The 12,266-nt window shown below is 40.2% G+C and overlaps 1 protein-coding gene across 6 annotated transcripts in view; it reads right to left on the reverse strand.

Annotated features, from left to right (window-relative positions):
• The window catches only part of Pds5b (PDS5 cohesin associated factor B), a 143,743-nt gene that overhangs the window by 49,458 nt on the left and 82,019 nt on the right, over nucleotides 1–12,266 (reverse strand). For all 6 annotated transcript variants that reach the window (XM_036171683.1, XM_036171686.1, XM_036171685.1 and 3 more), the window contains exons 14-18: nucleotides 10,760–10,841; nucleotides 8,747–8,795; nucleotides 6,450–6,589; nucleotides 3,962–4,077; nucleotides 698–803 (exon numbers count right to left, since the gene is read on the reverse strand). In XM_036171683.1, the coding sequence (XP_036027576.1) occupies nucleotides 698–803; nucleotides 3,962–4,077; nucleotides 6,450–6,589; nucleotides 8,747–8,795; nucleotides 10,760–10,841 (493 nt within the window). The remainder of the gene's footprint in view (nucleotides 1–697; nucleotides 804–3,961; nucleotides 4,078–6,449; nucleotides 6,590–8,746; nucleotides 8,796–10,759; nucleotides 10,842–12,266) is intronic.

The following is a 12,266-nucleotide window of genomic DNA, read 5'->3' on the forward strand; positions in this document are numbered from 1 at the left end:
GGCACACACCCACCATCCGGGGATCCACACTCAGGTCCTCCTGCTCATAGAGCAAGCACTTCAACCACTGAACCATCTTCTCAGCCCCATTATAGGATTAGAGTGCAGAATAGTAGAATTCAAATACAGAATGTAGAAATGCTAAACAACAACAACAACAACAACACTATAGTGTCATACTTCAAAGGTTTATAAATAATCAAAATAAACAATGTTAGAGATATATACAAAGATGCAAATAAGAGAGCATCGGTCGGGACGCCCTCGTCTTCATCATCTGCTGTCCCATCGATTGACCTGTTCACCTGCTTGATGAGAGCACTGAGTACAACAGGAAACAGAAGGGTCAGTTCTTTCAATGTGATATGTCAGCAGTGTCTGAGAAGAGTTCCGAAATATTAAGAAAAGATCAAGAAAATAAAAGAAATTTCAGGGAAATACATGATAGATTTGATTACAGGGATAAAAATCACTCAGAAAATATAGCATTTTAAATAATCAACATAATTTGAGTAAACACAGTTTATGGTTTCATACAGTTAAATAGAAAACGTAGGTAACTGGGGGCGCACTTGTGATTCCTGATGCTGTAAGATAAGCAGCTATAGTTTGTACCAGTCAGAGATACACAGCAGTGAGCCCTGCCTTGAAAACACACACACAACAGAACAAAACGACACAACCCACACGTACTCACCTTCAGCAGCTCAAGGCCTGCCCTAATAGCTTGGTCGGTCGGGACGCCCTCATCTTCATCATCTGCTGTCCCATCGATTGACCTGTTCACCTGCTTGATGAGAGCACTGAGTACAACAGGAGACAGAAGGGTCAGTTCTTTCAATGTGATATGTCAGCAGTGTCTGAGAAGAGTTCCGAAATATTAAATAACTACACAGTGTATAGTATTTCATATGGTTGTCAACCAAACATTATTGTAATACAAATCACAGGAAAATGTCTTTTCAAAATCAATTCTTTTCATTCACCCATTCAAATGAAACCAAAACGTGACTTGATTTGCCCTTTTTGAATGCCATCTGTACCTTTATTAGTGTCTTTTCCAGAGAAGGCCTAGCATCAAATGTATGATTTTTTTTTTTTTGGTCTAAAATACATGTCAATCAAAGAGCAGTGTTAAGCACTCTAAAAATGCAACATGGATTTGTGTCAGACAAAAGAGTTAGAAACCACAGTCCTGCTGCTAAAACTGTAACAGATGCAACAAAATGAATTTTAGTAATCCACTGGTAATGATTTAAAGCAATCATTCACACCACTGGGCAGTTGCTCTTTTTACAAATTTCAAGTAAAGTAACAGTATGGACATAAAACATTCCAAAATAAAAATGTATACAATACTTCTCGAAATATTTAGTGGAGCTGTTTCTTCAAAAAATATTCTATGCTGAAACTTAGTATCAAACAAGGAATGAAGTCCGTCTGTCGAATTTTCTTACCTACAATTCTGATTACAGGATAGCTCGGGGTTTATGGGCCCTTGCCACCTATCCTGATGACCTGAGACTGATTCACAGGACCCACACAGTAGGAAAGACCCGATCCTACAAGTTGTCCTGACCTCCAAATGTGGGTCTTCACATATACACCACTCTGTGCACATACACATACATAACCATGTACACATTAAAAACATTTATTTCTATCGTGTTTCTATTTATATAGTTCTCCTAGTGTTTCCTATTTCCATAAAACAAGTTTTCTCTATTCTCATATTAATTGTTTCCAATTACCCAAATGAAAATCTTCAACCTAAATCTTATTCCCAACAGTACCAAGATTCCTCTGTACAGTAGGAACATTAAAAAGTTTAACTTTTATTTTCTTCTGTAACAATGGGTAGGAAGGCCACAAGTGAGTGAACACACACATTAACAGCATCAGCTAACAAGGATTGCAAGGGGAGTTATGAGAGAAAAATGAAGCTCCTTCTCTGGGGCCACTAGGAACGGAGCTCTGGACAGAAAGCAGCAGCAGAACAAGAGCTAATCACACACACACACACACACACACACGCACACGCACACGCACGCACGCACGCACACGCAAGCACGCATGCACGCACGCACGCACGCACGCACAGGCAGCCAGAAAGATGACCAATTGGAAAACTACGTCATCAAAAGCTCTTTAAGTACCCAGTGAGGAACAAATGGTATCTACAGCATCATACATAGTGAATGCTCTCCGTATGTTAGCCTAAGAGATTAACAAGAGAATTCAGCAAGGCGATACAAACAAAGCTCTCAGAACAACAGTGATTTTTCTCTATCAGCAAAAGTCAGCTAAAGAGCACAGAGGGGAAATGTATTCACACTGGGAAGCCAAAACACACAAGTAACTAGGAACAGGAGTCAAACAGAACCCTCATGTCCCTGGGGAAAGGAAAGTCTGAATCCATGTACACTCCTGCCCATCTGATCATCGGGTACTACCTACCATTCATCCATCATCTATAAAATGCAGAGCCTGGAAAGGCCTGGTCCAGAGCCTGACTGCCTGAGGGGACTAATGTAGCCTCTCTTTGGTGGCTCTGCAGCCACTTCTTGAGTCCAATTTAATACCCAAGCCATTGTCCTGTACCTGCAAAGGCAGTTCCCATTCCATAAAGTTACCACTGTTGAGAATTCACCCACATATAGTATAAGCAGAAACTGCTGCTTCTTACTGCCATGTGTGCGCTAACACACCTTCCAGATCACTGTTAAGTTCCTGATTGCCGAAACCAAGGGCCTAGTCTTGGTCACCAGTCTGTCAGCTCACACCATATACCGCTCTTGAGAAAAGCTTCACCGTTTCTAAGTTTTGGAATCCTGCAACAACTTGGTCCTCTTACATCTCTGATCTCCCCACTGTAAAAGGTCCACAGGTCTGTCTACAATAGTTTTCATGTCTACTTAACTTTAGCACACTAGTCAATTCTCATAACTTCATTTCTAAACTCAATGTCATTTGATGTTTTTAAAAAGGTAGTCAGGTGTGGTGGTTTATTCCAGTGATCCTAGCACTTGGAAGGTAGAAACAGGAAGATCAGGAGTTCCAGGTCACCCACAGCTACAAGGTGAATTCAAGACAACCTGAGCTACATGAGAACCTATCTAAATAAAGACAAGACAGACAGAAAAAAAAGGAAGGAAAGGAAGGAGGAAGGAGAGGAAGGGAGGAAAGAAGTTTTTGCTATGTCCAACTAATAATTACATATTGTCTTTCTCAACTACTTTTTAAAAAGCCCTTTTTATTCTCTTCAAGGTATCAGGATTCAGTTTTTGCACTTGTGACCTCGTATTCTGACTCCTCATCTCATAGGTATAGCCAGAAAGCAGTATCTTAGGGATGCTCTTTGGAACCTTCCTCCAGTACATTCTTTATTTCCCGTCCTACTAGCATCAATGCCCAGACTGCCACAAGCAAGCCTTAATAAAGCTCTCTCTTCTCCCCTCCTCCACTCACCCCTCCTCCACTCACCACCTCAATCTGTGGTTTCCAAAGACTAAGGGCCTAAATCAAGAGCCCCAACGTAGCCCATATCTGATCCCAGGCACAAAGCACTCACGCCTCTCCAGTCTACAACGAACAGACGGCAGTTACTTTCCAAACACCCATACCCTACCTAGGGAGTTTGGCTTATGATAACCTCAACTCCTATGCTACTTTCTCCCGCATCTGTTACCGCAAAGCCTTCCCTACACTCCCTTCTTAGGTGAAATAGTGCCTCCTCCCAGAGGTAGCATTTTGAGCTCTCTCAAGTAAAAATAAAGTAAAGCAGAGTGAGAAGCAAGAAAAGCGGCCCATCTAAACATGATGAACACAAGCTGTCTGAACAAACACAGCACAGATGACTCCACACACAAACACAGATAAGCTGGTGTGGTGATTGTGACTGACCTACTACATGCATGACTAGAAAACACAAAGAAAGCTTAATATTTTTAAGGACAAATACCTGATAGACTCGGTATCTATATGTACAGGTGCTATCCTCTCCAAAAGAAACTTGATCATTTCCAAGAAAGGATTTGTAGGCTGTTTAGGGTTGCCCAACTTCTTAGTTATTTCACGCTGAAATGCAGATTTGTAAATTATTACAAGAATTTAAACATAGTGTAACTTGAAAATGTTAAGAACTTCTAACAATCTGCAGTATTGGTGCTGGAAAACACAAATCTAGAGGAGCTAAGTAACAAAAATCAGATTAAGGGGTTGGGGAATTAGCTCAGTGTTAGAACACTAGCCTAGCAAGCGCAAGGCCCTGGGTTCGATCCTCAGCTTAAAAAAAAAAAAAAAAAAAAATCAGATTAAGAATTGAGCACATTCTAAGTAAGTAAGATGTCCATTATTATTAACAACCTAAGTGAATAAGATGCACAATATCTAATATAACAAAGAAAAACTGAACAGGTATTTTGAGTAAAAACAAGGTTAGATTCCTATCTCATGTCATACATCAAAAATAGTTCAAAAGAATAAAAATGTAAGAGTAAACCAGAGGTGGAGACAAACCAGCAAAACTAACAGAGAGAACTAGATACTAAATTCCTGGGTGTCGTTCTGAAGACTCTCATTCAGCCTGTCTGGGAAAGAGTCAAGAATCATCTTTTCTAAAATACATACATATCAGATATATAAGTAAACCACTAAAAATGTTTCTAAGGCGTCCTAGTGTCTTTCTCTGGTATGATAAAATACCCTGACAAAACAACCAAAGGAGAGAGGATTTATTTTGGCTAACAGGCCTCAAGCTTTGTCCTCACAGCACACTGAGCTGGAAGGAGCTAGTCACTCCACACCTGTCCTCAGTTCTTTCTCCATCTTCCAGGATGCCCTGCCTAGGGGCTGTGCCACCCACAAGTGGGTACATCTTCCTACCTAAAATAATCAAGATAATCCCTCACACACATGTCCAGAGATCATATTATGGGTCAAGCTGATAACTAACACTGTTGCAACTTGCACCTGAATAGAATTTCATAAATAGACACCAAAAGCAAAACCCAAGAGGTGTATATTTTATCCACAGCTAGGCAAAAATAGAAATCATGACATAAAAAGGGCATCACAAACAAAACAAAGAGGCAAAATATAGCTGACAGAAAATTATTTGCAACTTAACAATGACATATTACAGCCAGACAGTGGTGGCGCACACCTTTAATCCCAGCACTCGGGAGGCAGAGCCAGGTGGACCTGTGTGTTCGAAGCCAGCCTGGGCTACAGAGTGAGGTCCAGGACAGGCACCAAAACTACACAGAGAAACCCTGTCTCAAAAAAACAAAACAAACGCCGGGCAGTGGTGGTGCATATCTTTAACCCCAGCACTCGGGAGGCAGAGGCAGGCGGATCTCTGTGAGTTCGAGGCCAGCCTGGGCTACAGAGTGAGTTCCAGGAAAGATGCAAAGCTACACAGGGAAACCCTGTCTTGAAACAAAACAAACCAAACAAACAAAAACAATAAAAGACACATTACCAACTAACCAGCTCTAAGAACAGAAAAATATTTTATATAAATAGATAAAGATTACAAACATTCAACTCACAAAAGTGGTTTAAAAAAAAAAAAAAAACACTTGGAGAAAGGTGGTCAGAAACCAAGCAACTAAAAACACAATTCCTATCAAAATAACTTTGTTTTGTTTGTTTCTACTTGGGTTCTGTTCCTAACAATGAGTGAACAGCATATGATTGAGAAATACATGTTAAAGGCATTAAAAATATACCTTTAACCCCATGTAATTAGACTTCTAAGAATCTGTAGGAATAGAGATGTGAAAAATAGCTATGAAAGTGTTACCCAGCAGAGCCAGAGGCATGGGTATGAAACTACAGTCTCTGTTCCTTAGGACTCTAAAGCAGGAGTGTATGCTCCAGTCTAGTCCTGGCAGCAAGACCCACTCTAAAAGAAAGAAGAGAGAAAGGAGGGTGGGAAAGCCCCGAGGGTTAGTGTTCAGGAAGCTGCAGTGAACATACAAATGGCATGCTATGAGCTATGAAATTTAACACTCTAAAAAAATGGATGAGCCGGGCATGGTGGCACACACCTTTAATCCCAGCACTCACGAGGCAGAAGTAGGCGGATCTCTGTGGGTTTGAGGCCAGCCTGGTCTACATAGCAAGTTCCAGGACAGCCAGGGCCGTCACAGAAGGAAACCCTGTCTCAAAAACAACAACAACAACAACAAAAAAAAACCCAAAACAAAACAAAAAACAAACCAACCCTAATAAAAATGAAATGTATAAAAATCATATATAACATGATCTCATTCTGAAAGGATATTATATAAAAATTGTAATAGCGACTCTATACTATAATTGATCTGAATTGTCATTTAACATTTTCTAAATTAAAATAAACACAATTTCTTTTGTAACACTGAGGTGGATGTTCTGAGCAAGCTGTGTGTGTCTCTGTGCAGACACTCCCCACAGGTCCTTACCACACAGCCCTCAGCCTGCTTGCAGGAGCACGTGGGGCTGACAAGGGTTTCCAGCTGTTTCCGGATTTTCTCATCATCTTCCAACACTTGTGTGAATTTCTTCATGAAATCCTGCGCCTTACCAGGATCTGGCAAATTTCCTTTTAAAATGAAATAAAGTTTTATAATTTCTCAAACTGATCTTTTTAAAGAAGGTACTTTCTACTTTGTAATTCTAATTAATAATCCTTATCTACAAACTGCCCTTAGTTTAACAAATTGTGAAGCATCATTTATACTCAAAATCTGGGAGAGAAATCTGCTTTGGTGAAAATATGAAAAAGTATCCGAGTGAAGACACGTCTGCCGGCGAGAAGCTCTTTCTAAAGAGTCCCTTACAGTATTTGAAGACACTGAGTGTCAGCCGAAGTGGAACCATCTGTTCCTTAAGACGCTGCTTACACTGTCCCGCAGGAGTCCCTAGGAGGTCCAGTTCATTACGTTCTGTGTTCTCTGACTATGCATACAGGTATGCAGCATGGACTGCTGGCAGACACTGCAGTCTACTCCTGGTGTGTGTGACGGCTAGCTTAAGGCACTCTCTGCAGAAACCCCCACTCTTCTGATACATACTCTCATAGCTAAGGGAACGCTGACTTCCACTGGCTTTAGTCTTCTTGGCTGTTTTAACTGCTTAGAAAAAAACTAGACTAGGATAAATAATAAAAGAAATCATAAATATCTTAAATGTAATGACAGCAAATTTATTCTGTAATTAACATACAATTATGAAAACCTTTAAGTCTCGGCAAAAATAACTAATTACTAATTGTGGTAACAATACCACAATCACATTAAACACTAATCATATTAAACACTTTCTATATGGCCTTTTCATGTCTCTCTATATAAGAAAAAAACTAGCATAAATAAAGGCAGGCCTGGCTTGGTGGCACAAACTTTTAATCCCAGCACTTGGGAGGCAGAGGCAGGTGAATTTCTGAGTTCAAGGCCAGTCTGGTCTACAATGTGACTCGAGGCCAGTCAGGGCTCTATAGTGAAATCCTGTCTCAAAAATAAATATATAAACATGATGACTTACAAAAGACAAGTATCTGCATCATCATCTTAAAACAGTAAGATTTAGGTAGAGAAGCACTTGGGGACAAGCTTTTAAAAGTTCTAGTGTAGAACTTTACAAATTATGTTCCAAAGATTATTAGCACTTCACTGGAATTTAAAAGTACTGAGGATTTAATATTGTTGTTAAATAATTTTAGAAAATATCATTTAAGGGGCTGGAGAGATGGCTCAGAGGTTAAGAGCACCGACTGCTCTTCCAGAGGTCCTGAGTTCAATTCCCAGCACCCACATGGTGGCTCACAACCATCTGTAATGAGATCTGGTGCCCTCTTCTGTATACATAATAAATAAATAAATCTTAAAAAAGAAAATGTCATTTAAATCATGGACAGGCATCATATTAAAGGCCTGTTCTTTAGAAAAATGAAAAAAAGGGATGGTACTAGAGGAAGAGAAAACAGCAGCAAAAACCAAAACAAACAAACCGCAGCATTTTATCAATGCGTAGGAGTCCTTTCTTTCCCTCTCACTATTAACACCTGCAGGACACTAACATTCCTGGAAAAAGAACCTAGAAAAGCCTGTAGTGTTTGATAGACACTGAAAAAAGAAACAGAGAGACAGCAAAGAATGACAACCCACAGCCAACTGCAGAGGACAAGCCTGGATGCTGGGGAGCCCAAGAAAGGGCCAGCTGAGACTGCTCTACTCTCAACGGCACCCTAGTTCTGAATGCTCTCTTCAAAACGGAATTTAAGTAGCAACCAAGACACAGTCATTAAGTAACTGCTTTCTAGTGTCTTGGTGTTCATTTGAACGCAGCTGCAGTATTGCCAAGTGAAGTGTGGTACACTCACTCTAGCAGTGTTCCCAATTATTTTGTCAACAAGCTACACAGTGACCACTGGGGTGAGGGGAAAGCAACCAGTGCCAGAGACAGGCACAGAGGAGGCAACAGCAATGCACAGACTCAATGTTAACAATCATCTTGGGTTACGACAATTCTCAAAAATAAACGCATATATTATTTCTCATGTAAGACACTAAAGAAAAATTTAAATTCTGGATAGCACACAGAATAAAAAAAAATCAGGGAGAAAAAGGAAAACTGAATTGTCTGGTATGTATCAAGCAAAAACAGTTTAATAATTTTTTAGATTACCACAATCTAACACAATTTAAATTACATAAAACCTTCAATTGACTTTCAAACTTAAAGATTTAAAACAACTTACTTGTAATAACCATCACTTTAGAAAATATGGCCTTCACACTGGCATCTGTCTGTAAATCACATACAAAAAATGCACAATTAAAATTCCCTAAGAAGAATCCACAGGCACCTTCAACAACTCTCCGTCCCTACACGTTTCCACAGTTGTATCTTTCTTTAGCTCTTTTTAAAACCTAGATAAATGGGTGGAGTGAAAAGTACAGAAGTCAGACCAGGTAGGAAGAGTAGCTCTACAGTGAGAGTCTTAAAAGCAGGCACATTTGTTTGAGTCACTCAACACCCGATCTGAGCTCTGAACATACTGCTGGATCCTATTCCAACTGCAATGTTCCTAAAATCCAGACTAATGCTATCCATGTGAATACAAGAACATGTCATACAAACATGGTATGTACTCACTCATAAGTGGATTCTAGATATAAAGCAAAGAACAATCAGACTGCAACCCACAGAACCAGGGAGGATGGGAGGATGGATGGATGGATGGATGGATGGATGGATGGATGGATGGATGGATAGACAGACAGACAGATAGCAGGGGGGACCCTAGGATGACTGTGGCTTATAATAAGTTTTGGTTTTACTCAATTACTGAGCAAGCCTCAATGAAACATTTCACTATTAAGATAAGAATTTATACTGTATCAAGCTGATAACAGAAAAATGAATTAATTAATTTTTAAAAAAAGAACATGTCATACTTCAGTAACGCTTTTGTGCATTTACCCCCCAGGTAAATGAATAAAAAGTTGGGTAACAAAGAGAAGAACTACCCAAGGCTTCTGGCTGCACTGTAACACTGAAATCCATGCCTACTGACAGCAGAAGCCACTAAAGTATTATTGAAGAAAACAGATCCCAGCAGGTTCAATATACTCAATGACCATAAAAAAAAAAAGGTTAAATTACATTCAATTAAAAAAAAATTAAAACAAAAAAGGGTTGGGGGATTTAGCTCAGCGGTAGAGCACTTGCCTAGCAAGTGCAAGGCCCTGGGTTCGATCCTCAGCTCCAAAACCAAAACAAAACAAAAGGCAGGGCAGAGCATGCCTTTGATCCCAGCAACCTGGAGGCAGAGGCAAGTGGATCTCTGTGAGTTCAAGGCCAACCTGGTCTACAGAGTGAGTTCCAGGACAGCCAGGGATACACAGAGAAACCCTGTCTCTAAACAAATAAATCAATGAATGAATAAAATCCCACCCAATAAAACAAACAAAAACAAAAAGTTTATTTAAAAATCAGAAACAAAAAACCTTTCAAACGTAAACTTCAACTACACAAACAATTAGTTAGGAAAATTCCTTGGTTTTTAAAATCTTCACATCAAAAGTTTTTTAAAAAGTAACAGCCTGTTAGGCAGGCAGCTGAGGAGCAGCACTGTCCTCCGCAGGCGAGCATGTGATGGAGGGTCAAAGACAACGACTGTGAGCTAATGATAAGGAACAAACTGATTTGGTTCCCCTGAATGTCATTTAAAATGACCAGATACGCTTTCTAGATTAATAATTTCACAGGTAACATTTTCAAAAAGGGAAGGGACTTCGAATCGTTCTAAATGCCCCTAATTAAAATATGTATTTACTGGTGAATATCACAATTTCAGGGACTGAGAAGATACTCCAGTTAGCAAACTGCTTGCTGTGCAAGTACCAGAACCTGAATTTGATTCCTAGAACTCACAGAACATGCTAGTAGGCCCAGTGCTGGGTGGGAGATGGAGACAGGTACATCCAGGGCTCAATGGCCACCCAGCCCAAGCTACCTGGTAATTTCCAGATCAATCAGAGGCCCTCTCTCAAAACAAAACAAAACTCACAAAAAACAAAAACATAGACAGCACTGAGAAAAACACCTGAGACTGCTCTCACACCTACACACACACAGAAGACCACCACCACAGAGTAAAAATCACCACAATATTCATTCTAAGTAAACTTATACAAAGACATTCAGCTATAGTTATGGTAATGATTATACAAACTTTCTAAAAGATTTGCTTTAAAACTTAACTTACTTTTGGTTGTTTAATTAAATCAAGCAAATCCTTTACTTGATGTCTGAGTAAATTTTGACATTTCCACATTTCATTTAATGCTCTGAAAAACACAAAAACATACAAAACAGGATAAAAGTCCTTTCCAAATATTCCAACTATTTCATTTTAATAAAAGAGTGTGGGAGGTAAAAAAAAAACAAGACAGGAGAAATAAGGTCAAATTCACAGATAAAATAACCGGCAACCCAGAAGCAAAGACTCAAATGTAACAGCAGCGGCAAGGACGTTAGGCAGGGATTTGTGATGCCGCACTTGGCTTTGTATAAAGATAGATTAAGTGGGGCCTCTTTGTAAGTTAAAGGTCGGACTGACAAGACTATAAACCTGAGATAGGAAGAACCAACAAAACGTCTTGTAAAAGGTGCTGATAAGATGGACTCTAAGAGAAGCAGAAAAGTGAGGCCCATGAGAAAAAAGGTGGATGTGTCTGGTAAGTATTTATTCCAGCATGTGTCAACTCCAAATTGAAATGATCTACTGTTATGAATGTCTTCCTAATGACTACATTGTTAGAGCTTCCGCACCACATTATTTCTAAGGAAATGTTACTGAAAAGTATTTTTCATCAGTTTACTTTGTGTGCATGTACGTACACAAATATGTATGTATGCTCATGTGTGTGGAGGTCAGGAAACAAGCTCAAGGGTCATTCTTCGGGTGCCTTCCTTCTGTTTGAGACAAGGCCTCTTACTGGCTAGGGAGCTAGGCTAGCGCCTCTCATTTCTCCACTGTGGTGCACAAGGCTTTTTCCAAGTTCTGGGAACCTTAACTCAAGGTGCACAAGGCTTTTTCCAAGTTCTGGGAACCTTAACTCAAGGTGCACAAGGCTTTTTCCAAGTTCTGGGAACCTTAACTCAAGGTGCACAAGGCTTTTTCCAAGTTCTGGGAACCTTAACTCAAGGTGCACAAGGCTTTTTCCAAGTTCTGGGAACCTTAACTCAAGGTGCACAAGGCTTTTTCCAAGTTCTGGGAACCTTAACTCAAGGTGCACAAGGCTTTTTCCAAGTTCTGGGAACCTTAACTCAAGGTGCACAAGGCTTTTTCCAAGTTCTGGGAACCTTAACTCAAGGTGCACAAGGCTTTTTCCAAGTTCTGGGAACCTTAACTCAAGGTGCACAAGGCTTTTTCCAAGTTCTGGGAATCTTAACTCAAGGTGCACAAGGCTTTTTCCAAGTTCTGGGAACCTTAACTCAAGGTGCACAAGGCTTTTTCCAAGTTCTGGGAACCTTAACTCAAGGTGCACAAGGCTTTTTCCAAGTTCTGGGAACCTTAACTCAAGCCTCACAAGTGCAAAGCAATAACCAAGCTGAGGTGCTCCCCTGACGGAACCATGCCCTCAGCCCACACCTGTTTCCAGTGGCCTGCGCTTCCAATCCACACATATGCCGAGCACAGACAACAGACGGTGACACATGCAGAGCCACGTAAAACAAGCTTTCCAACTTGGACAGAAAAGACAACTGTC

This window comes from Onychomys torridus, chromosome 22 (assembly GCF_903995425.1).
Source record: "Onychomys torridus chromosome 22, mOncTor1.1, whole genome shotgun sequence".
In the NCBI taxonomy this organism is placed as follows: Eukaryota; Metazoa; Chordata; class Mammalia; order Rodentia; family Cricetidae; genus Onychomys; species Onychomys torridus.